The sequence below is a fragment of the Vespa velutina genome, chromosome 20 (assembly GCF_912470025.1).
Source record: "Vespa velutina chromosome 20, iVesVel2.1, whole genome shotgun sequence".
Taxonomy (NCBI): Eukaryota; Metazoa; Arthropoda; class Insecta; order Hymenoptera; family Vespidae; genus Vespa; species Vespa velutina.
Window position 1 is genome coordinate 2144663 of NC_062207.1, and position 26380 is coordinate 2171042.

Below are 26380 nucleotides of genomic sequence, written 5' to 3' on the forward strand. Positions count from 1 at the left end.
AGCTACACGGATTTAAGAGTACTTGGAGTATCATAGGACGTAAACTATTCGTCGCAACAAGAGTCGACGTAATATCAAGTGTTCCATTCGTTCGAAGTTGTTTACTAGGACGTAACATTATAATAAATTCAAGAGGGTTTAGGGATTGTCAGAAGAGAAGAAAGAGAGAGAGAGAGAGAGAGAGAGAGAGAGAGAGAGAGAAAAGAAAAGAAATAACATCTTTTCGCCCTTTTACTCCATCCCCCTCCACTTTTTTCATGTACAAAAATTGCCGATTTAGTAGAAAACGTCGAAATGTTTTCAGGCATTTAAAATCTAAAATTTATCGGCGATTATTTCCACCGACGTTTCAAAGTTTTCGCTGCTTTTCACGTTGGTTTAACGTGAAGAAAAATCAACAAAACGACGTAGCAAAGAGGACAGATTATCGACTACCACCCCCGACCATACCCGGGGTATGTTTGCTCGTTTGATTTGCTTACGAAGGAGTAGAAAGAGAGAGAGAGAGAGAGAGAGTGAGAAAGAGAGAGAGCCTTCTCGTGGGGTCGTCGAAGCGGATCATCTAGTCGGTAGGGTGCGTAAGCTTAAGCTTGTACGTAAACGTGTAGGTCGAGAAGGAAGTTAGGAGGTGCTGGAGAGAGAAAGAGAGAAAAAGAGAAAGAAAGAGAGAGAGAGAGAGAGAGATAGGATGGGAAGAGTGCGGAAAGGGAAAACGAGTGTTGGGAGGAGCGGAATTTGCTTTGCAGAACGAACAAGAGAGGTAGAGAAAGAAAGATCACGCGGAATCACATACGTATACGAACCAGAGAGAGAAAGAGAGAGAGAGAGAGAGACAGAAAACGGAAAAGAGGAACCCACTGTGGTGGGTAGGATGCAAGGGTGAGAGAGAGAGAGAGAGAGAGAAAGAGAGAACTAGAAAGACAGAGAAAGAGGAGATGGGGGTATGGTGGACCGAGGCTGTCCGCAATTAAAATAATTCCCTTTCTGCCTGCAGCCGAGCGGAAAGAACTTACCAGCACCCTCACGCGGGTACCCCCAGGGTCCTACCTCTTTCTCTTCGTTTCTCTACCGACAACCACACTCCTCGGGCCACCTCTACCTCTACCTCGTCGTCCCTTAGCACCGTTCTGGTAAGCATAGCTATTTTAATTGTGTTGTCCTCCAGCAGGATGACCAGTCCGTACTGGGGGTGGCGGTGGTGTACGGAATGAACGTGGCCTCTACCCCGGCTCTCTCCGTAAACCCCGAGTATGTGGCTACGTTATTATGGTTTGCTAGCGCAAGAATTGCGCGGGAAGAATGGGAGGATGAATGCATCGGGGGATAAGAAATTCTACTACTGACGGGCTTTGCTAATGTAATATTCCATCGAAACGACGAAAAGACGGGTAAACGGGATAATATGAATAATATTATGGTGTATTATGTATAATAATTCCTGTGACATAAGCTTTTACGTAACATTTTCTTTCATTTATGATGTTAATAATTAAAAAAGAAAGACATGACTGAGAAAAGAAAAGATGTGATATCAGAGATCTAAGGAACAAGACCACATAAATGTCTTTTATAGACGTTAGAGTGAACGACGTACGGACGTGTTAATCGCACGTTGCACGCTTCAAATTAATCCGAGCGAGTTCTTGGTTAATCTTTTCAAAAGCAAACACGAAACGCATCGTGACTGTCAGAAGAAACGATGGTAACCGGCAACGGCAGCAGTAGTAGCAGCAGCAGCAGCAGCGGCAACAGCAATAGCAGCGGCAATAGCAACAGCCAATGGTTCCCAACGTTTCAACAAAAAAAAAAAAAAAAAAAAAAAAAAAAAAAAAAAAAAAAAAAAAAAAAAAAAAACAGGGCGTTTTGCATTCGCGGCTTTTCACAGTCGAGTCGAGTCGAGTCGAGTCGAGTCAAGTCGTGGTCCGCGATGATAGCACGTAGTTGCCGCAACCACCATTGGTTCAAGAAGATCAAGGAGCTATACTCGTTCCGTCTGCCGCGCGCAAGAGTGAGTAAGAATGAGAGAGATAGAGAGAGACAGAGAGAGAGAGAGAGAGAGAGAGAGAGAGAGAGAGAACTGACGAGGGCTGAACTACGAGAGGAGGTAACGTAGGGCGGGCGTCCTGCGGTGCGGGGTAAGCGGTGCGAATTAGCGAGGGTAGGTACGCATCGCGCTTATTCAGTAGCTTCTTCGGTCTGAAAAAAAGGAAGCGTGATTTTCGACTCGAAGAAGCCTTTCTGTAGATTCAACGACTGGGAGAAAGGAGGACTGGGTGGGACTGGAATAGTAGGAAGAGAACGATGAGAGGTACGGGGCTGGGTCGGGGAGGGAGGGCGGGTTATGAGAAACGTCGAGAGCGAGACGTCGCGACGTTTCTATGTTTCCGGCTTACTCTCGCTCGAGAGAAGTACCACGCGATGCAAATATAACAGGGGAACGTTAACTTCCCCGACACACGACACGGCAACTCCAACAGCGCTCTACTTGTCTTCCTTCCTTCCTTCCTCCCTTGATTTTTTTTTTCTTACATATGATTGGATAGAATCGATAAAAGAAACATAGACAGACATATATATTCAATCTCGAATAATTTTGCTTTTGATTGTAAAGAAATACGGGATCAATAGATTATCACGCTCGATTGTCCTTCTCCCTTTCGTATCTTGTATCGCTCAAAGACGATAATAATAATAAGGTGGTGGGTGGGGGCATTGGAGGGGAGGGGGGTAAGAGCTTGCTTACGCGTTATTAGGGTGAATACGACACGTCGTCGGCTCGTTACGTACCAATTAAATACGTGCGGCCGGTCTGCCAAGGATATTAGAGGTATCCGAGCGTGAGCGGTCGGCCGAGCAAAAATAAGTAATTAGAAATACCGCGCATGGATAATATACGGTGCAATTAAGACCAAAAGAGGGCCACCTAGTCGGCACGAACCTCTCTCTCTCTCTCTCTCTCTCTCTCTCTCTCTCTCTCTCTCTCTATTCGCCATCCTCCTCATCCTCCTCTGGCCCCCTACTCCCACCCCCTCCCACCGTCCTCCGGGGTTACCAACGGAGGGGTTGGTGGCGCCGTGTAAAGCGGGGTGGAGCCTCACCAGGATGCGGATTCATAATTAAACACGCCCTTAAAACAAAATCATTACGGCTGTTGCCGGCTGGGCCGGCTTTTCTCTACCAGCGCTTGTCCTCCCATCCCTCCCCTCCCTACCCCATCCCATCCCACCCCTTTAGTATTCCTACTCTTCGCGCTTCGCCTACCTATAGCTGGCTTATCGCGACGAAGAGAAAGATGGTAAGAAGAGATGTCGGTGCCGCACGAAGGGGCGGCATGAAGCGGCCAACGGAGGTGGTTTCGTCGATGTCCTCTTCTTCTCTACCCTTCCTTCCTTCTCTCCTCTCCTCTCTTCTACTCTCTTCTACTCTCCTCTCCACTCCTATCGTCTTCTTATTCTCCTAGACCACCGTAGAGGTTCCCTTCTACGTTTGCGCGTTCTATCGTTACCGCTTCTACCACTCTTACGAACATTTGGCATAGCAAGGACATATAGGGTGTAACGTAAATGTAGATATATCATAGTGCCGGCACCGCCTTCGGCAAACAGAGACATACATAAATTACATATGTACGTTTAGATTATCATCTTATACCGAAAGATATCACCGAAGATATACATTAGATTAAATTACTCAAGATTAATCTTATAATCCTTGGTATCATTCGAACGATTGATTATTTTTTGTCTGTCGATTAATTAGTTACATTTTTAGACGATAATCATTACTCCGTCGAAATTGTCTCTCAATGTTTTTCATAGTAATGACTAAGTTAATATATTTTATAGGATTGAATAGAATTTGTTTCTATTGTAAATTACATTTCCGTTCTCTCTCTCTCTCTCTCTCTCTCTCTTTTTTCTCTCTTTTTTCTTCTCTGTCTTTCATGCAGGTTGTTAAGTATTTGGACTCATCTAAATCGAGCAAGTGGATTCTTTCACTGAGAATTATACAAAACGACAGACTAGAGAATCTCGAAACGACAGTCCCGTCTCCGGGTACAGTAGAGAGCCGCCGGGGTCGAAAGGGGGTGGGAAAAGAAGGGGTGGCTGCGCCGTGCTTACCGAGGACGCTCCTGGATTGCTGGAGTCGGCGGACTCGTAGAGAACACGGTGGGGGTTCGATGTTAGTTTCGCACACCTCTCCACGGGGTTGCGTCAGCAGAGAGCTGCGATAGGGGGTTGGGCATGCGAACCTACCGAGGCATTCCTGGATTCAAATTGGTACCACCCACAAAGTCCATCGCGCCGGTCCGGTTTCGCCCTGCGAGAGAAGAGCCTTCGCTATTTTCTCCTACCGACTGACTAGAAGCCGCTCGAATCTTTCGAGATCTTCCCACACTCTTCTATCTCCCCTCCTACAAACCCATACACTCATCACACTTTAATATCATTCATTCCCACCACTCAAAAACATCGATCGATCATCGAGTGCCTCTTATTATCTCTACGGATATTCTTTAAGAAAATAAATTTCTATTTCTATTTCTTTTTCTTTAATTACGAGATTTTCCTTATACGACGATTTACGAGAAACGCAGAATTTTCATTGTCTCATTGAAGAATTTATTAATTATCGTAGGTATTTATAATAGGAAATTCCAAAAGGTCCTAAGTGCGAGAGAATATATAGACAAGAAAAAAATTATAAGGGATGAAGGTGTGTGTGTGTGTGTGTGTGTGTGTATAGGATGTAGGAGGTAAGAGGGATAGAAATATTAGGAAGATTTTACACGTTCTAATTAAAGGTATAAGAAAGAACAATGAACAAAGAAAAAAAAAATAATAATAATAACGACGTTGGTAAAAGATTTAGTTGAAATTTCAACGACGTCGTGGATACTTGTAGGAAATCCAAATTCTTGATATTTCTAGGATCACGTAGCTCGTTTTTCATCGCGGCCATTGTCAGAAGAAATAGAAGAAGAAGAAGAAGAAGCAGAAAAGGAAGAAGAAGAAGTAGAAGAAGAAGAAGAAGAAGAAGAAGAAGAAGGAGGACGAGAGAAGAAATAGTAGTACTAGAAAGCGGAGACGCGTTAGAGGAATGTGAAAAGCAACGAAATGAAACGTTCGCAAACGAGTCACGATCTCCTAATTAGGAGGCTAAATACCGCTGACGTTTTTTGTCGTTGCAATATTATCATATTTAGTATGCGTACTTAGAAAGCCAGCTTAAATAAGCCCGGAGACCTTTCCGTACCCACGGAAGCTTCCGGTGAAAAGCACGAAGTCTAATAAGTTCCACTGGTCGAGTTGCAGGCAAGTACTATGCGCATCGTATTTCTGCACCCGAGGAGCTTTAACTTCCTCGTCCATGTGTTTAGTTCGTTTAATTCTTTTGAGGAACAATGTGATAAGACCATCCTCCCTAATTTTAATCCTATCGATCGGTCTCTAAATGTATAGTATACGAATGTATATGTGTATATACGTATGTATGTATGCATGCATGCATATATGCATGTATGCATATATGCATGTATGCATTGTTATTTTTTTGTTCTTTATATCGAGTAACCAACAAAATATATACTTATAAATTTCTCTCTGGTATAATACATACTAAAGTACCTTTAGGTGTTTCCAATGCGCAACTTATTCTGCTTTCGATTCCTAACTCACGGGCATTGAAATCTCTTTCCAACGACTCTCTTTATTTTACCGTAAGGGTTTTTTAACGGAACGATTATCAAATTCAACGTGCATTTAATATAATTGAAATAATTCGATTCGTCGTTATCGAGATCGTGAAGTATCAGGATTTTTTTTTTCTTTTTCTTTTTCTTTTTTTTTTTTTTTTTTTAGAATGGCGAAAGAGGGGACGGGGATCGACAAAGGAAATTTGTAAGGAACTACGAGGAAATACATAATAAGTTTGGACTTTCTTTCCTCCCCCTTTACCCCTTCTGCCCTGCCTTTCTTCTTTCTTTTCTTTTCTTTTCTTTTCTTTTTCTTTTCCTCGTAAATCGTACGAAAGTAATAAGGTTAGAGAAAGAAAAGAAAAAGAGAGAAGAAAAAAAAAAAAAAAAAAAAAAAAAAAAAAAAAAGAAAAAAGAAAAAAACCACACCATACCAGGTGGTGTAGGTGAAACCGTCCGGAGATTCGGGGTATACCGGTGTTTCTAATTTAGTGAGACGCAGGGACTTTGCGTCTGAGGCCGAGGCTAACTGCTAATTTAAGGGTTAATTCCTTGGGAGACAAGTTGGCAGAGTTACGACGAAAATATTCATGGCATTATGCATACGCTTAGGCGGACGTGGCGTCACTAATAAAAATTAAAAAGTCTAATTGCGAAAGGTCGCCTTAGCGGCATTAAGACTCCTATCAATTTCCTTCGTCTTTCTTCCTGTTGGTGTTGCAAAAGCAACACCAACAGGAACGTAGACCCGTAGCGAACTTTTCCTCGCATTATAATATTATTCCCTAAAATGTTGCATTTATAATATGATCTTTTGCGCTTCTAGACAGGAGGATGGCATAAGAATGAAGACATTATCTTAGAGCATTAAATATTTACGGTCTATGTATTATTCACATACTTTCTCTTATCATTTCCCGATGGCTTATGAAAAATACCTTTTTACTTGCTCACCCCTACAATTCCCCTACCCCCCTGCCGCCCCTTCCCACTATCCTCGAGTATCACGTTTCAATCTTATCGTTAGTTATCAAAGCTTAACCCAATTATAAAATTAATTTACGAATGTTATCGATGACAAAAGAAAAAAGAAGAAAAAGAAAAAGAAGAAAAAAGAAAAAGAAAAAAGAAAAATGACGATAGAAAGAACGTAATGCAAACGATACACTTGGGTAGTAGTAACGTTAGAATGAAATACGTTCTGAAGTCCCCTTACTATGTCCTTTCGGTATGCATTTTGCTTCTTTCAATCAAGTCGGAGCGACGGGGATCCAATGAAAATTCCAAAGTGATTTGACATTTCTTTCGAAATAATTCTACGATCTATGACTTATTTTCAATGAATATTTATCATAATTTATCGATACGATAATTAACGTTAATCAGTATCGATCAATTTAAAATCGTAATCTTCGCTTATCACGATAATGACAATTAGAATTATTGGCGTCTCGATAAAAAAAAAAAAAAAAAATAAATAAACAAGAAAAACAGGAAGAGAAAATAAAAAAAAAAAAAAAGGAAAAGAAAAAAATAAATATTTATATATCTTTCAAGGTTTCCATCGTGTTCGAATAAGGTAATTAAGAATCATAACTCGAATGTATAATAAAGCTTCCATAACGAGGATCTATACTCTTTGGAGTGCAATAAACCAAGCGCGAAATCGTTGTCATTAAAAGCTACGAGGGTAAGTTCCATCGTAGTTTTACGATAGTAGAAGAGTAGCATGTTGGCCCGGAGTGTTACAGAAAACATGATGGAAGGGGAGAAGGAGGGGAGTGGGATGGTTTTAGTCTTCTAAAAATAAAGAAAATTTATTTGAGTAATTTGAGTGGAAAAGCTAAGAGAGTGAGACAGAGAGACATAGAGAGAGAGAGAGAGAGAAAGAGAGAGAGAGAGAGAGCGTATGTTCAGAAGGTGCAATCGTGTCTCTCATCTTACAGGAGGATCCTCTTGGGTAGAGGTACCAGCACCTTTTGCTATCGCTATCACTACTACTACTAATACTACTACTACTACTACTACTACTACTAATATTACTAGTAGCAGCAACAGTAGTAGTAGTAGTACCAATAGCAGTATCACTACCACCAACACCAGTACTGCCACTACCACTACTAGGATCAGTGGCAGTGTCGTCGACGAGAGTGGCAATATAGTTTCCCTAATGGCGCTTTAAAAAAATCTTAAAAAGACGATATTAAGAATGTGACTAAGGTGGAAAGAGGCCGATGAGAAGATGAGAGAAGGTAAGATAGGTAGGGAAGGGGGGGCGGGCGGTTGGAGGGTAAAAAGAAAAAGAAGAAGAACAAGAAAAAGAATGTGAAAGAAGGAACGAGCGAGAGAGAGAGAGAGAGAGAGAGAGAGAGAGAGAGAGAGAGAGATGACAAGGTCCTACCAAGTCAGAAGGTGTCGGAAGTGGAGGGTTTTGAGCGTAGCTCTCGTTGTAGAGAAAGAAAAAAAAAGAAAAGAAAAAAAAAGAAAGAGAGAGAGAAAGAGAGAGAGATAGAGGGTGTACGAGGAGTCTGGTTAATCGCCCTAAGACAACCGGAGAAATGAGTGAACAGTGAACGCGAGAGATGGGATGGGATGAGATAGGGGTGGGGGCTGGGGGGAGGAGGTGACTTGGTTGTCGTAAGAGGAAGGCCGGCCCGGGGTGGAATTTAAAAGAGCGTCGAGTGGCAGGGAAAAGTGGGAGCAGGAAAAAGAAATGCGAAGAAATTAAAGATGAACCTTCAGCGAAATGGGGCGTGAGTTTATATAAGGGTCCTCTTTCTTTCTTTCTTTCTCTCCCTCTCTCTCTTTCTCTCTCTCTCTCTCTCTCGACTCAACTCGAGACTTTCGAGACACTCGTGCTACTTTGCGACTACGCTTTTATAACCGCGTACGGTACGTCCATCTTTGTCGCGAGTCGATCGACCATTCCCCCATTCTAACGAGAAAGAGAGAAAAGAGAGAGAAAGAGGAGAGAGAGAGAAAGAGGAGAGAGAAAGAGAGAGAGAGAGAGAGAGAGAGTGTGTGTGAGAGAAAAAAAACGGGGATAAAAGTCGAGCTTTCGCAAAGATACTTCTGCCTCTAATACCTAGGACGACGATGAGATTGGTAGGTAGGTAGGTCTTAAGAGCGATGGATAAGGTTACCGTATTTTACCGAAGCTTACTACGAAAGAAGAGACGACGATCGTAGTAGATACCTACTGAATACAAAATATCAATCAGCAGTCGTTCGAGGAGGGAGAGGTGATGGTTGGAGAAAGGAAGGGAACCAAGTCTGCGAGAAAAATACTCGGTAATTACAACGGGTCTTCCCCCTTTTTACCCCACCTCATCCCTTATCGTCGATGACGATGAAGTCCCCAATCACGGCGAAACTTCACTACTGCCGAGAGAGATTTCGATATTTTTCTCTCTCTCTCTCTCTCTCTTTTTTTTTTTTTTTTTTAATTCTATCTTTTTCCTTTTCCTTTTTCCTTTTTTTTCTTTGTTTCTTTTTTTTTTTTTTTTAAGGATACCGTTTTCTCGAACCCTCCTTTACGCCCACCCTCTACTTCGTGCGAAAGAGACAAAATAGAAAGGGATTATTATTTATCATAAATATTATCATAATATTTAATTTGAGTGTATTTTAAATGAATGGATGTTATAAACATATAAACGCACACACATAGGGACACGGAAAAATAACAATCTAAACGTTAGATTCTTCGGTTCTCCCATTTTTTTCTTTGTTTGTTTGTTTGTTTGTTTGTATGTATGTTGTACGTGTGCCTGTACGTGTGTGTGTATATGTGTTCTTAGAGCATATCCCAAAGTACCCTCTCCCTTCGAGGTCAGAAAAATCTACGTTCCTTCGTGCAAAAGGGGGATGTGGCAGCAGGCCGTATTATAACGAATCCTCACGGAAATTAAAGGAAGGGACCTTTATGTATTCCCAAGGGAATTCATACGTAGCCGGTTAATTACGAAATTCAAATTAACGCGAAAAATAGCGCGGATCCTGAGGGTTCCCGACGTTTTTTAAGGATCTACCTTTTTAAGGCTACAGACTCGCCTACTTATTACGTTTCTCGGTGGCTCGTAGTCTGCCAGTCCGTTATTTACCCACTCGTGGTTTTAATTATCTACCTCCGTACTCTTTACAACGGACAAAAAGTAATCTTGAAAGTATGTGATAGAAGTTTGTGAAATACGCCGAGCGAATTGTCAACTCGACAAAGTCTATTGACACATAACTAATGTTTACCCCGATATTATATTATTTTATTAATCTCTCATATTTAAAGTTTCATTTTCTTTCAAATAATTAAACCTTTGTGGTTTAAGATGCGACCCAGACGCGTATACTGATGAAATAACGTGTCAGATGTTCTCATTCTCTCTCTCTCTCTCTCTCTCTCTCTCTCTCTCTCTCTAACTTTCTCTTTCTCTCTCTCTCTCTCTCTCTCTAACTCTAACTCTTTCTCTATCTCTATCTCTCTATCTTTTCCTCTCGTTCTTTCTCTTCGTACTTCAAGTCGACACAAAGCAACAGAGATGAATTTATCTTATACATTTTGTAGAAGGCACATTGAAGGAAAGGGGGGGGGGGAGGGGATCGTGGGACAAGAGGTGGTCCAAGGTTTGAGGGGAGGGAGGGAGAAGATTACCAAGATGGTAGAGTGAGGAATGTGAAGGTTTAATCAAACAGAACTACTGAATTAACTGCCTGAGTTTCTACGACAAAGGTGCGCACTTTCATAGGCATTGCAAAGCAGCGAGCTATTTGTTGAACACGATTTCCCTCCTATGAACTTATTTACGATTATAAGCTATTCGAAATCTACGAATGCATTTGCGTAATACGGAAGTGTAATGTTTACAAAAAGAAAAAAAAAAAGGAAGAAACAAGAACGAAAAAAAAAAAAAAAAAAAAAAAAAAAAAAAAAAAGAAAAAAATAAAAGAAAAAATTGTACAGAGTCTTATAAAGAGGCCATTGAGAACGTTTTGGATCGTTTAACTGTTATACAATGCGCGGTTATATTCTGAAATGGTAAGAAACGAACGATTCGCGGTTAGCTTTTGCGAAGGGGCAAATACGCGATGCGATCGTATAAAGAATACAGAAAGCGAGAGAGAGAGAGAGAGAGAGAGAGAGAGAGAGAGAGAGAGAGAGAGAGAGAGAGAGAGAGAGAGAGAGAAAGATTTTGTTCCAACAGTAATACTGAAAATGTTCAAATGTAGAGAACAACATCTTGGAACCGATGCTGATGCCTTAGCAGATGTGAAGCCAAGTTGTATAGACGTTACGAGTCGACATAAAAAGTTATAGTTACGTTATAATAATCCATGTATATAGGAACAAAAGGGGAGAGATCTTAGAGAGACGAAAGGGAAAGAGAAATAGTATGGAATGGGACGTGTGGTAGGGGGGTGGGTGGGGCGGGGATTGGGGAGAATATAAGTGAGATAAAGCAAAAGTAGGAAAAACGGGGAAAATACTTTTATACGTCATTGCGGATGTAAATTCGTTAGAGCATTAAGTGTCGGTAGGAACGAAGCCAACGAGAGAATTTAGACGATTTATTCTTACGTTAAACCTAAGTCTCGATTTATTGACTGTTTTAATGGAACGTAACGAATGCTATAAAGTTAATCATTTTTTCGTTACTCGAATGCGTTAACTCTTCTTATTGGCGGCTTAAATAGATACGCGTGCATTACTTTTTTCTTCTTTTTCCTTTTTTTAACTGGAGACAATAAATAAATACACGAGTGGTATGTCACTTATGTTGAGTCCTTTAACGTCTTTAGAGTTTTTAGACAAAAAAAAAAAAAACAAGAAAAAACAAGAGAAAAAAAAAGAAAAAAAAAAAAAACAAGAAAGGAAAAGAAAAAAAGGACAAAAAAAAGAAGAAGAAGAAGAAGAAGAAGAAGAAGAAAAAAACGATTGTTTCCAATTAATATTTATTCCAAATAAATTATCGTCAGTTCTGATCATTCGGATCATTATGAAAAAACGTTATCGCGTTCGGTTAACGATAAAGTTGGAATAAACGGAAATTACCGAGGCCATCTTGTAATTATACGGCTAATAGGAAGGTAATTTACTGTCTCGAACTCGAGTTAGCAGCGGCTAGGAACGAGGAAGCGGCAAGGAGTGTACCACCCTGTAGAAATCCCGGTATGGGTGTTGGTAGTTAGTGGTATTAGGAGAGTTGGTTGTAGTAGATGTTGGTGTTAGTTTATCCGTGTGCCACGTAGCCGCGGCCTTCGCGGAAAATTAAAATAATAAACGGCATCGTTAGGATTCATCATCTGATTTTAATTTCCATTCCGAAATGATTGCGCATTATCTCCCAGGCGCCGTAACACCGTTTCTGGATTTACTGCCGAGGGCCAGAACAGACGTTTCCAGGGTGCGCATATTCGTCCGTTTCCCTGTCTTATTCCATCCGCCCCCTCCCCCCTTCACCCTTCTTCTTCTTCCTTTTTTTTTTCTTTATTTCATTTTTCCCCCTCCCCTATCTTCCTCATCCACTTCAATTTCTTATACTTCTTCCGAAAGCTTCTTCTTTCTCCTTTCTCTTTCCTTCATCCTTGCCATCACCTACCATCGAATCTCTTATCTTTTTTCTTCTTCTTCTTCTTCATTTTCTTCCATCTCCTCCTCCTCCTTCTCCTCCTCCTCTTCTATCTTTTTCTTTCTTTTCCTTTTGGTTCGTTTTCCTTCGAGCCCATGGGCTCGCGGCGATATAACGGATAAAGAAAATAGACGGTTCCTCCTGGTTCGTTTAAACTTTTTATTTACGTCATTACTTTTTCCCCTCCCCTCCCCTCCCCTCCCCTCCCCTTCCTCCCCTCCTCGTCCACCCCCCTACTCCCATTTATCGACTACCAACGAGAATCGATATCCTTCGAGATATGTTTCATTTTATTTTAACTCATAACGACGCGCAAATAAATTATTTATTATATAGTAATTAAATATTTTTCTCATGCAGGATATGTATTTACGTAAGTAGAAAGTAAAAAAAAAAAGAGAGAGAGAGAGAGAGAGAGAGAGAAGGAAAGTTTGTAACGATGATGATTAAAAAAAAAAAAAAAAAAGAAGAAGAAACAAAAAAAAAAAAACGATGCGCACTCTTTGTTATATTTGAGCTTCCCGACAAAGCCCATACTCGATATTACCCTCGAAGTTATCCAAAGCAACTTTGTCGCTTATGGTCGACACTCTATGGCAAGTTTTTATGTTCGAATGTAAAAAAAACGTATAGGCGTTTGCGCTTTTTAAATACGAAAAAGAGAGAGAGAGAGAAAGAGAGAGAGAGATAAAAAAGAGATTCTTTGTTTTGAGATTCATTGCTTTGTTAAGATCGAATTTAATAAAAATGAAATATAATTGTTTTCTCGACTATATACAAAAAAAGAAAAAAAAAAAAAAGAAAGAGAAAAAAAAAAAAGAAAGAGAGAAAAAAAGGAAGAAAAGAAAAAATTAATTTTACCCAACCCGCAAGACGTTTGAATTAGTTTAAACATCGTTAAAACAAATAAGCCTGTCCATGATTGTTAACGTCATGTTTATCGCGTATCGCCCAGGAGGACCATTAAAAAAATGTTGGCCTTTTTTACGTTTGACGATGAAAAAATACGAGGAGAAAAGTGGACGTAAAAAATGGTACTCCGACAATTTGTTTCGAAATCTCCCTCGTAGTTTCTCCTTGTCGTTTCTACGAGCCACGAGCGTTATCACGGTCGGCAGACCGTGGAAAGCGCGTGTGCCTGCTGTCGTCCTGGCCGGGCGTACACCTACATTCTATATAAATATATATATATACACACACACACACACATATATATATATATGTATATAGTATATATACATACATATGAATACGTAGATACATACGATGCACGTCCTGCATTGAGAGTACGTCGCGACGATTTTGAAAAATAAAGTTTATCGCCTTTGCCTTGCCGGCCTTCCCGTCGTTGACTATTTCACCAATGTCTACTCTTCCTCTTTCTCTCTTTCCCTCCTTCCCCTCTCACTCTTTCTCTCTCTCTCTCTCTCTAAAAGTTGTATCCATATAATGGAACGACCCAGGGAAAAATACGAAAGGCATTATGTTAGAGCGCCGGTCTCACTCTATAAGTGTCGACATCATTTTTATAGTTTAACGGCGGGCATTCGTGTTATGGGAATCCGCAATGTCATCCCTCTCTTCAAACTGTTTCTTCCCTTGAAATTAACTGTACGTGTATGCGTTTTCAGATAATACACGACCACGTAAATGCATGACTACTTTATTCCTATTCGATTCGTTTAAATAAATCATTCACAATTACGTATAAATAAATAAATAAATGTAATATGATATAATATAATATATGCATGTACATCGATAATTAACATGAAAATTAAACAACGAGATAAATATATCTCGTAGAAATCTTGACCGTGGAAAACTACCCTCTATATCTACCTCTCTCTCTTTCTCTTTCTCTTTCCCTCTTTATCCCCATACCATCGCGATTCAGCTACTTTGCTGTCACACTCGCACGGGATCGTTCGTCGCCGTTCTCCTCTCCCGTTACCGTATAATTTAAGTGTGCCAACGAAGACACGGTGAAAACCGTGCTACGCCAACCATTATCATGGTAATTTGTTAGAAACAAACATTATAATTCCAGTGAGCTGCAGCAGGCTAGTGTTATAGCTGTGTGTCGCGGTCCTAGTTGGATAGGGTGGTAAAAGAGAGAGGTGTAGATGTATAGGTAGAGGTAGAAATAGAAGAGGAGGAGGAGGAGGAGGAGGAGAGAGTAAGGGGGTGAGAGGACTCGCGCTCTTTCGGTGAACGAAAGAGAAAGACAGAGATAGATAGAGAGAAAGAAAGAGAGAGAGAGAGAGAGAGAGAGAGTACCAACGGTGTGGTACTTTTGTTGGAAAGGGGTTGGGCAAGGGTTGAGACTTCGTACCTAAGTTTAAAGGCGTAAGATCTACCGTGTTTTGGACAGTGTCCATTGTCTTCGGGTTATTTATTAGAGATGGTGCCGTTGGTCTCGCAGACGCGGCGAAGACCGGGCTAAGATGCCGTGTTCTACCGTATAACAGAGACGGGATTTATACCTTCCTCGTATACCGAGACGCAATTATGCCACGAAAGGATGAATCCTCTCTCTCTCTCTCTCTCTCTCTCTCTCTCTTTCTCTCTCTCTCTTTGCACCAACGCGACCATAGATGTTATATCTCGCATTTCGTGATATTTACTCTTTGCCGAGCACTGAGTGGGATAAGTAAACGAAGAAGAAAAAAAAATATATATATATATATATATATATATATGTCATGGTTTTTCATCGAATCTAATTTATGTAGAATAAAATAGAAGAGTAGATATGTAAAAAGAGATTCGAAGAAAATACTTTCGTAGAAATCGAATAATAAATTTGATAAAACGAGCCTATTAACGTCGTTCGTAATAATATTGGATAACGTTAATTGGATAATTGTCTCATTGATTAATTTAAAGTACGTAACAAAAAGAGAGAGAGAGAGAGAGAGAGAGAGAGAAGGAATCAAGGGGGATGATATAAAAGAAAAGAATTGGACTCGTTCTGATAAAGCCGAAGTTATTTCTAAAAACTCTCGGAGATCTTTCGCTCGAGGTCCGACGGAAGATACTCGAACATGGAAACCAAGTGAGAAGAAATAGAGTGGTAAGAAGAGAGAGAGAGAGAGATAGAGAGAGAGAGAGAGAGAGTCAGAAGAAGATAGAAAGATAAAGAGAGAAAGAGATAAGGAGAAAAAGAAAGAGAGAGAGAGAGAGAGAGAGAGAGAGAGGAGGAGAGAAGAGAATGGACGCTTTTTGAAATGCTAGAGGGGGTAAGACCGAAGCGGTAGCCACTAAAATCCGTCCTCCTCTATGTTAACTTCCTGTGAGAAAGAGAAAGAAAGAAAGAGAGAGAGAGAGACAGAGAGAGAGAGAGAGATTGAGAGAGAGAGAGAGAGAGAAAGAGGTGGGAATCGTGGAATTATTAGATATGCGACCGCGACTGTTCGCCTCTCCGACCGGCATTATTAAACTTAGTTATGAATGCCCATTAAAACTGTAAAGGAAATGCATTAGCTCGCCAAGGCATCCGAGAACTGACAAAGCCACCCCCTGCGGAACGAAAGCCATTCAGTTCGTCTAGAGAAACCCAACCAACCAACCGTCCTTCCTCATTCCCTTCTTAACGCCACCGTGACGACGACAACGACAACGACGACGACGACGACTACGACGACTACTACGAGACGGCAGCTACGACGACGATTCCTTCCCAAAACTCATCCTTTCATTTCTCTCATTCTATTCCTAGATCCGGAATAAGGTAACCGGATACGTAAAACGATCGAGACTACGGGCGGCGAGGAGGAAGGGGGGGAGGGGTGGGGAGGGGGAGGGCAGGGGATTCCTAAGATTTTCGCGGACTTTACTACATTATATAAAGCGAAGATTCCTTTACCTTCTTAAATCTTTCCCTTAGCGCCCTTCTTGCTATCCATCTCTTTCCCCACCCTCTCCTCCTTCATTCATCTCTCTCTTTCTCTCTTTCCATTGAGGAAAAAAAGAAGGAGTGAGAGAGAGAGAGAGAGAGACAGAGAGGGAGAAGGAAGAAAAAAAAAAAAAAGAAAAAGGGAAGAAAAAAGGAAGAAGAAAAAAAAGCGGAAGGGAAGTTTTTCTCGCGTCGCCTCGTCGAGAGGTACATTTTTCATCGTACGAGATGCTCTCACCTAAAAGCATAGGCGGTTAGGGTTTTCTCGAATACGTCCAAGAGAATAACAGCAGTAGCAAAAGCAGAGGCTTTAACGATTAACGACGATTCACGATTCGCCATTACTGGACGAGAGAACGGATATACAACATGTATAACGGAGGATGATGCGTCGTCGTCTATCGTACGAAGAGGAGGGGGAAGGGGGTAGGGGCTGAATGGTATAGGACGGTGTGAACGGGTTGAGAAAGGGTGGATAGAGTAGAAGTCTCGAGAAGTCTCTCTTCCGAGACACATCCCTCGCAATAAGAAGAAGAAGAAGAAGAAGAAGAAGAAGAAGAAGGGAGAAAGAGGATGAGGGGGCGAGGGAGTGAGGTAAGGGGGTAGGTAGGTGAGGGTGGGTTATTAGCGTAGAATTATTGTCATTGCGAGAGCTTCGCCAGCCCTTTCGTTCTTCGCTTATAGGCTATAGAACCAGCGATAATGGAGAATATACTGTGCGAGGCGTATCGTGTTGGTTCTGATGGTATTTGGTAGTTGACACGATGGTAAGGAGGAGAGGGAGGGGATGTCTCTGTGTTTTTGTTTGTACGTGTGCGTGTGTATATATATATATATATATATACATTTGTGTGTGTGTGTGTTAGCGCTTAATACGATGTGGTTCTCTACCCGATCGTAGGATTTCGACGCTCGCTTCCTTCCAAGACGAAGGATGTTTCGCATTTTAACGGGCACCCTTGACAATGGGAACTCTCACCCTCGTACCGCACCATACCGTACACCATCGTACCGCATACCCCTATTGCGTCAACGCAATACCGTCCGGGCAGCCCCCACCTCTACCTTTTCCTTCGGTCATTCTCGTATACGACTCTTCGCGAAGAAGACAGATAAAGGAAGTTACTTCGTGGATAATCCTTTGGCCGATCTTTCGTCTTAACAAATAACCCTTTTGTAATGCTAACTCACGTATATTCTCTTATTATTACCACGTAAAGTTTTATTATTACGGCTCTTTTTCTCTCTCTCTCTCTCTCTCTCTCTCTCTCCCCTTTTTTTTTGTTTTTTCTTTTTCTTTTTTATCATTTATTTCGGATAACGAAATGAATAAAGATAACACGTCAATATTTCGTTTACGTATTTATACATGCATGTAAGGTACGTACGTATAATAGATATGTATACGTATGCATGTATGTGTATATATATATATATAGATATAATGAACATATTCCGTAATTTAATTACTCGAAGAGTTTCATTCAATGAAAAAGGGGTTAATCAAAATAGACGTCTGTTGTTACTTCATTTTATTTCATTCAATTGATAAATGACAATTTTGATAAATGACAAGAAGGATAAAGAGCAAAATAAAGAGAGAAAAAGAGAAAGACAGAGAGAGAGAGAAAGAGAGAGAGAGAGAGAGAGAGAGAGAGAAACGTTTCGAAGAGGGTAGTAGTTTGTTAGCTGTACGTATTCGAGTCTCGGTGTACATGCATACCTACCTATTAATAAATGAGTGGAGGAGCGAGGTGCGAGATTGTTCACGCACTCTTTCTCCTTTTTCTTTACTTTTTTTCCAACCCCCCCCCCCTCTCTTTTTCTTCTTTTCTTTCTCCTTTTTTTTTTCGTTTTCAAGAGCGTGACATTCGAGTGTTCCTAGCGCGTACGACGATAGGGCGGGAAGGGTGGCTGGGTGGCCGGGGGAGGGGGAGGTGGAAGGGGTCGGCAGCGAATAATGCGCGAGAGAAGAGAGAAAATGTATCCGTAGTAGAGCGCGAACGAAATACGAATACGCGTGGAGAGATAGAGATAGATAGATAGATAGAGAGAGTGAGAGAGAGTGAGAGAGAGAGAGAGAGAGAGAGAGAGAGAGAGAGAGGAAGAAGCAAGGGGGTTTGGGTTGGGGAAGAGGGTGGAGAGAAGCGGCCGATGTCTACCACAAAAGCCATTGTCCGCCACTTACTGAATTCGTCGAGCCTCCCTTCCTCCTGACTCCTCTCTCTTTCACCCTCTCTCACCCTCTCTCATCCTCTCTCTCTCTCTCTCTCTCTCTCTCTCTCTCCTCTCGTGGTACCGATGTAAAACACTTCCCGTGAATTTTATTGCACTAGGTACGTACATACTACTCTTCTTTATACGGTTATACGTATCTACCTACCTCTTGTCCTCCAACGACCTCCCTCAACGCGTATCTCAAAAAATCTATAATATAAATTTAATCTTATAATTAATGTTATCTATAAATGATTACGGATAAGGGATTAAATATTCAATGGTTAATAATCCTATATATAATGTATATATAGATAGATAGTTAAATATCTAGCTAGATAAATAGATAGATAAAATTGATTAGAAAAATTTAAATAGATACATGTATTTCAATTTATCGATCTGTCCGTATATTATATATATATATTTTTTTTTTCCTTTGAAAATCTAATTTCCTTTTTCCTTTCTCTCTTTTCCTTTTTTTCTATTTTTTTTTTGTTTTTTTTTTTTGTTTTTCTTTTTTTTTTTTTTTTGTTTTTATTTTTTTTTCCCCCCATACAAATCTATATAATTTATGCGTCAATAAAAGTTATAATAACGTTAACCTAGTAATATCTTCGAATGAGAACGGAGATAAGGGATGAAACAAATGTTCGACGATATTTTACACGGCTAGACAGACGAATAGATATAAATTCAAATAGATACATGTGCATAATGCTCGGATGACCTGTGTAATATATTATATTTTACGAGAAAAGCTAATTTTGTTTTCCTTCTTTCTTTATTTCTATCTTTCTATTCTTTTCCTTTATTTTCTCTTTTTTTTTTTTTTTTTTTTTTGGTAAGGGGTAGTTTCTTCTTCTTTCCTCTCTTCCTTTTCTTTTTCTCTTCTCTTCTTTTTATTTGTTTGTTTGTTTTTTTTTCTTTTTTTCTTTTTTTTTTTTTTTATGAAACTCGTGTTTCTTTCCAGCGAACGAATTGAAAAGATTCAAGGGTTAGGTTGCCCCGAACGGCGAGTGACCTTTCGCTTTTACGTTTGCTTATACTTTTCGGCGAAAAGCCGAGCAGTTCTCGTAGATTCCCCTCCCTCCCCCAACCCTGCTCTCTCCCTCTCTCTCTCTCTCTCTCATTCTTTCCCTCTCTCTCTCTCTCTCTCTCTTTCTCTCTCTACATATATATATATATATATTTTCCCATCTTTCTATCTCTTTCTTTCTTCCTAAACGTGTGCGCTCCATGGGTCTCCCGACGTGGGAACGCGGCACCGTACTCACAAACGTCACCGTAAAATTACTTTTTAATTATCGTCGAGCGGATTTCGCTTATTACACGATATTCCGTTCCTTTCCTCTACAACCTGAGACGGTCCGGAATTCGCTCGGATTTTCTATCCCGGGTTCGCGACTACGTTGACCCTCGACCCCAACCAGAGTCGGAGTACTACTTTTAATTTAGATAAGACTGTCCTTTTTGCTGGGTCTCGGGGCTCGCATAGCAATTAGAAAAGCTCGCGTGTCCAGTGGGATGGTGGGTGAGGCGGTGGGTGAGTGGGTGGGTGGGTAGGTGGGTAAGGTAGAGAGGGTCAACCAAACCAAAATGCATTCTTTTACTTTTTTTTTTTTTTTTTTTTTGCAAACTAAGTATTACTAAATTCCTTTCTTTTCACTTCTATTTCGTTCTCTCTCTCTCTCTCTCTTTCTCTTTTTCATATTCGTATTAAATAGGGACGCTAGATACGATTTAAAATAGAGTACATTTATTTATTCGATTAAAAAATTTTCAATTCTCGATCTCGATCGTTCTAAAAACTAATCGAATCTCAATGGGAACGATTCAGTCGAAGCTGGACAGAATTTAAACGACAACATTTGATGAAAGAAAACACGTAAAGGGTAATTTCTGAAATAAAAAAAAAAAAAAGAAAAAAAAGAAAAAGAAAAGCGTCGTGTCGCATCCTGTCGTATCTCTAGACTTACTCGCGAAGTAAATAAGTAAGTATGCAAGCAAGCAAGTAAGTGAGTAAGTAAGTAAGTAAGGAAGGAACTAAGTAAGTAAGTAAGTAAGTAAGTAAGTAAGTAAGTAACTAAAATAAGAGTTTCGAGGGAAGAAAGTATTATTCTCGCGATCGCCTAGCGAATGGGTTGGTTTTAGAAGAACGTTATCTCGGCGACAGCTCGGACGATTCGTTTGCCCGGCGGTAAATTCGCGAATTAAAGAACTTATTCCATTTGGGCAGCCAAAGGGGTGTGAACGTTTTCGCGTTCGCATTATCTCTCGTAGCGCGGAACACCGGGATAGAAGGACGGGACGGAAAGGGAAAAAGGAAGCCCTCGGGATAGAAGGGCTACGTTATATATATATATATATATATATATATATATATATATATATATATATATATATATATATAACGGAGAACACGGTTCGAGGGAGAAAGAGAAAGAGAAAGAGAAAGAGAAAGAGAGAGAGAGATAGAGGGAGATAGAGAAAGAGGGAACGCGTTTAGACGTTCACCCCGTTCCGCTGGTAACAAAGATAACTCTATGCAATAAAAATGATTCAAAGTTTCCCGCGGCGGACGGTGGTTCCGATGGCGGAGCGGTTGACAATGGTGCGTCTTTGTGTCTCCAACCCTCTCCCCTCCCAACCACCCACTCACCTCTCGCTACGCTACCTACAGGCTCACCTCCCTACCGCCCCTTCTCTCCGCCATCCTCTTTCCATCCTCATCACGGTTACTCTCGCTAGCTCTTTTACCTCCCCTTCCCACACCTTCTCATCCTATACTCTTGGCAACCCCGGCTCCGCCACCGCCTCGTCCGTATCCCGCGACACCTATCTTCCGGTTTAAACTCCTGCCGGTCTCTGCGCACCACAGAGAGGAACCTTGCTAACTTTTATTATTTACGACCGATATTTCAGTCGGCCAACTCGCGGCTGATATACGGGCTTTAGGATATTCTTGAATTACCTGAGGGCCCTTGATAAATTTCTTTCACGAACCGACTTCCTCCCGAGGAGTAAAGAGAAAAAGAGAGAGAGAGAGAGAGAGAGAGAGAGAAGGGGGATGTAAGAGAAAAAGAGAACTCAAGTATCCTCATATTCTTTTCAGTGATTCTTTTCGAATGACTGATAAGACGAAGATTATATTAAAAAATCTAGAATCGATCTTAATTCCTTCGTTTCTTCTAATTATATTTTTTAAGAACGATTAATATCTAATTCTATATTTCGTAATTGTAATAGTGATTAATTTTGTTGATATAATTCCTAATAGAACATGTTTGTTAGTTCGTAAAAGAGAACGGTTAAAGGATATAAAATCTGAGAGTCAGAGAGACGAGAAAGGGAGAAAAAGAGAGAGAGAGAGAGAGAGAGAGAGAGAAGGAGAGAGAAAATATCTAGCAAACTGTAAAGCATTAGAAAAGGGGCTCCGTTGGGAAGTTGCAGACGTAGAGGAACGTAAAACAGATTTGTAAGGGTTAGTGGAAGTATACGTTTGTTACGTTAGAGTGAAGTTAGAAAGGATTCTACGGATATGGATAGCTACTTGGACGAAATAAAGTAGAGTGAGAGAGAAAGAGAGAGAGAGAGAGAGAGAGGAAGGAAGCATGAATCATCGTCATTCATTGATTCTTCGTCTATCATTCGTATTTTTAGCTATCAAGGTACGATATACCTATCCTATCATCCTTCCTTCCTTCCTTCCTCGTTCCTCGTTCCTCTCTGAACCCTCTACTACGAAACTCTTTCTCCTCCTCCAGTTCCACCTTCTCCAAGCTACTCTCTATCCCCTCCCCCTGGCCGATCCAACCCCTCCACCAACCCGTGAAGGGTCTGAATTTGCATTTTATTCGCAGCGTGGACCGCGGGTTCGTGGGTAACGTTCTTCCGCAGCGCGGACATTTATTTTAATTAAATTACTCCGGAGCGTCGAACAACCCATTTCCTATAAATTATCCCCTCACCGCTCTTTTGCGCGACGCGGCGAGGCATTAATGTACCCGCTGATCCCACGTTGTGTGCCATTGAAATGAAATAAAAGCACCGGGTACCAGAGTACGAAAACGTTCTGGCCCATTCTCACCCGCGATTCCGTTGAACGGCGCTCTACTACTGTCGCTTCCCTTTCATTTACCACGTAATCACTTTCCGCGAGTGTGCGTACGACTACCAAAGACCGATTAACGACTGGTCAACCAGGGTGAGAGAGAAGATCCTTTCTATAAAGATAAACGGTATATGCATGGGAGGACGTATCTGCGATTAACCGATAGGAAACATAATTTAATATACATATATATATATAATATAATAATAATATTATATATATATTATTATTATTATATTATATAAATATATAATATTATTATTATATTATATATATATACTTAATATTAATTAAGACACTCACATAAATATATATATATATATATATATATATATATATAATATAAGATATAAATATCAAATATATATTAAATATATTACATTGTGATATTATGTATAATAAATGTTGTGTGTGTGTGTGTGTGTGTATGTATATTAAGTTATATAGTAATGTGTATTATATACACATTATATATATATATATATATATATATATATAATGAACTTTCCTATTAAATTATTTCTTTTGACAATTATCTTAATCCACATATTGAAATAACAGATCGTTTCGATAATATATCCAACACCTTTGTTCATGTTATAAAATACATTGATCACTTGTCAAATATAAATAGCGACATATAATTAATAAAAAATAATCGAACGAAATAATAGGAATAAAAGTAGATATACGATTATAATATATATATATATATATAAATACTGGTTGTGCGTCGTAACGCGTGTGCCGCATGTGCATAGCTACGTTCGACGCATGCGCTATAAACACGAGGCAAAGCTACGAAGTAGTAGAGATAAACACAACCTCACTAAGCGATGTGATCTTACGATAGATTGTAACGTTTGAACGATTTGTTTCGAATAAATGAAGAAAATAATAAGATAATATAAAGAAAAGAAAAATGTAAAAACGATAATAATAATAATTGATGGACTCTTTAACTAACCTGATAAGTGACATCCTCGTCGAATTTACCGCGCGCAGCACCGACATTTAATGTTTGCACGCAACACTTGTCCGCATTCCACACGTATAACACGTCATCCCTAATCTCCAAAATGTTATGCGTCTCTTTCGTATTACCTGATAAACTTCTTTTTAACTCTTTGAACAATCGTTTGTCGTTTAAACGCAATGGATCGGTACACGAGGACATATTTTCAGAGGAGACTTCTACGAGGTTAAGAACGACTGCTCAACGCGCGCGTTAACATACCGAGCAGCTGACGAGCAGGCTGGCCAATATTGTAACTTTCAACTTTTAACGATCACGTGATTATAATGGCGCCACTTGGTTGAAGATTTAAAAATGTGTTTATTTAACTCGCACGTCGTATTATTTATTCATCGTACGTTTATAGATAAATATATTTTCATTTCGATAATTATAAATTGGCAAATAATTAACGATGAAATTAATTTGAAGAAAGTACCTTTTTTTTCTTTTCTTTTTTTTTTTTTTTTCTTCTTTTCAATAAGATTTAGTTAAATATACGTCACGTAAATGAAAAGAGAAAGAGAGAAAGAATTAATAATAATACTTTGTTTTATTATAATAATTGTGAATAGAAAAAAAATCTTTATTAGATAACGTCGAGAAAAGAGAATTAATTTTAATCGAATAATTCGATAAGTATTTTTCGATGAAGATAGGCAAAGAAAAAAAAAAGATAAAAAATATAAATCACTTTAAAATGATTTTCCAAGGCCCCGGAGGGATTCGAACCCTCGATCTCCTGTTTACTAGACAGGCGCTTTAACCAACTAAGCCACGGCGCCGTTGTTACTGACATAATATTATTAAATTTTTATCATGACTATATCATCTTTAGTTCAATTAAATTATCATAATATAATATATAAATTATTTATAAATATATATTACATATTTTTAAGTTTATATACTTGTTCGTTCGTTATTTTTTTTTTCTTTTTTTTTTTTTTATAGAAAGCATTACATTTATTCACTTATATATTTTTTATTGTATAATATTGTATTATTATTTATTATTATCATTATTTTAGGATTCTACGTTGAATTAAAAATAAAAGTTTGTTATAATAGTAAAAACGAATTAAATTTCTATTATAATATTTCCAAATTATTGATTATTTCAATATTCTTATATATATATGTATATTCTTATATATATATATATTCTTATATATATATATATTCTTATATATATATATATATATAAATGAAAAGATAATGATATAAACTATTAATTAATCATAATATAAAAATCACAATTCAAATCATAATGTAAAATAAAATGGTCAATATTTTATACAGTTTTTATGTAGTTATATTAATATAAAAAAACAAAAAAAATAAAAGCAAAAAAATTAACGCCCCCGGGTGGGCTCGAACCACCAACCTTTCGGTTAACAGCCGAACGCGCTAGCCGATTGCGCCACGGAGGCGATTTGACCGTCATTTTCTTAAACAAAAATTAATGCTACCAATCAATGAAATTTCATATACATTAAAATAAATAGTAATAATAGACTATTAAATTCATACATTTTAGTTTATCACACGTAAATCTTTTTTTAATTATAATATCTTGTTTCACGACGAAAGCATATAATGAATAATAAATATAATTAACACATATGATAATTAATATATATATATATATATACATTTGCGAATTTAAATAAAATTATCTTTGAATTTAATTATATCTTATCTACTTACCCGTAGAAGTATTATTAGAAATGTATTGTTTTTCTGTTGATGACAAAATTAACATCTTGATGTAGTACAAGTGACGAGAACTTGAATTAAGAGAACTTCGTCGTCCCGTTAATAACAAGTAATTAAATATTTTTCTTCTAATGCACATCCTTCTTCTATATATCAATCGATTGTCGATAACACGATTTCTACGTGTAAATATTTTAAAATCATTTAATCGTCTTGTTCAAAAGATGTTCGAGAAAAATGAAATGTGACGTCATTGGGTTACTTAAAAAATTCTTACGTAATCATATTTTTATTGGACTCCTTTTAAAAATTTATAATAATTATCTATCACGATCTATCGTATTTATCGTTCAAATGAGTTTTTTAAAACTTGAGTTAGTTAAAACAATGTCGTATTAAAAAAAAAAAAAAAAAATAATAATAATAATACTAATAATTTTCTTTTTCTTTTCTTTTCAGATGATATCATTGCAATCGTGCGCGATGCAATAAATGAATCGAGTGTTTTTTTTATAGCTTAAAATTAATTATTAGAAACATTTTGAATAATTGCATGCAATGCAGTCAATTACATATATATAAATATATATATATATATATATATATATATATATATATATATATATATATTCAGTGTTTCTTTGTAAAAAGTTTTTTATTTTTTTTTTCTTTTTTTTTCCTTTTTTTTCTTTTAAATAATTTAACAGTTGCGTTTAAACGTTAGATATTCGTGAATTAAATTCACGTAGTCACGTAATAAATAAATCATAAACGCGTACTATAAAGTCAATTTGTATTATGGAAGATTATCAAGAAAGTATTACGCGTCTTCTGTAAGAAATTATTGGTAAGTAACATTTGTAATATATCGAAGTTTACGAAGATGCAATAAATCTCGTTGGAATGATAAATTTATTTTCTAAATTTCTTTTTTTCTTTTCAGTATCATCTCAATCGAATAAAACGATCGTCGATTTGCAATAATTTAAATCTACAATCGATGTCTATGTATCACATTTTCAAGCAACAAAATGGACAAATGTCTTTCATCGTAAATGGTGAGTAAAAGAATTGATATACTTCTTATTTTATATCATTG

At 38.6% G+C, this 26380-nt stretch overlaps 1 protein-coding gene and 2 non-coding genes across 3 annotated transcripts in view; all 3 read right to left on the bottom strand.

Moving 5' to 3' along the window:
* The window catches only part of LOC124956006 (nuclear pore complex protein Nup88), a 68984-nt gene extending 45186 nt beyond the window's left edge, over positions 1-23798 (bottom strand). Inside the window, exon 1 of the mRNA XM_047511309.1 lies at positions 23515-23798. Coding sequence (XP_047367265.1) covers positions 23515-23724 — 210 coding nt within the window. The 5' untranslated portion in view covers positions 23725-23798. The remainder of the gene's footprint in view (positions 1-23514) is intronic.
* A 475-nt stretch (positions 23799-24273) lies between these two features.
* On the bottom strand, positions 24274-24347 carry Trnat-agu. The gene has a single exon. It is a non-coding gene; the product is annotated as a tRNA-Thr (tRNA).
* Positions 24348-24921: 574 nt separating this feature from the next.
* Positions 24922-24995, bottom strand: Trnan-guu. Its single transcript has one exon. It is a non-coding gene; the product is annotated as a tRNA-Asn (tRNA).
* Between the last annotated feature and the right edge of the window lie 1385 nt (positions 24996-26380).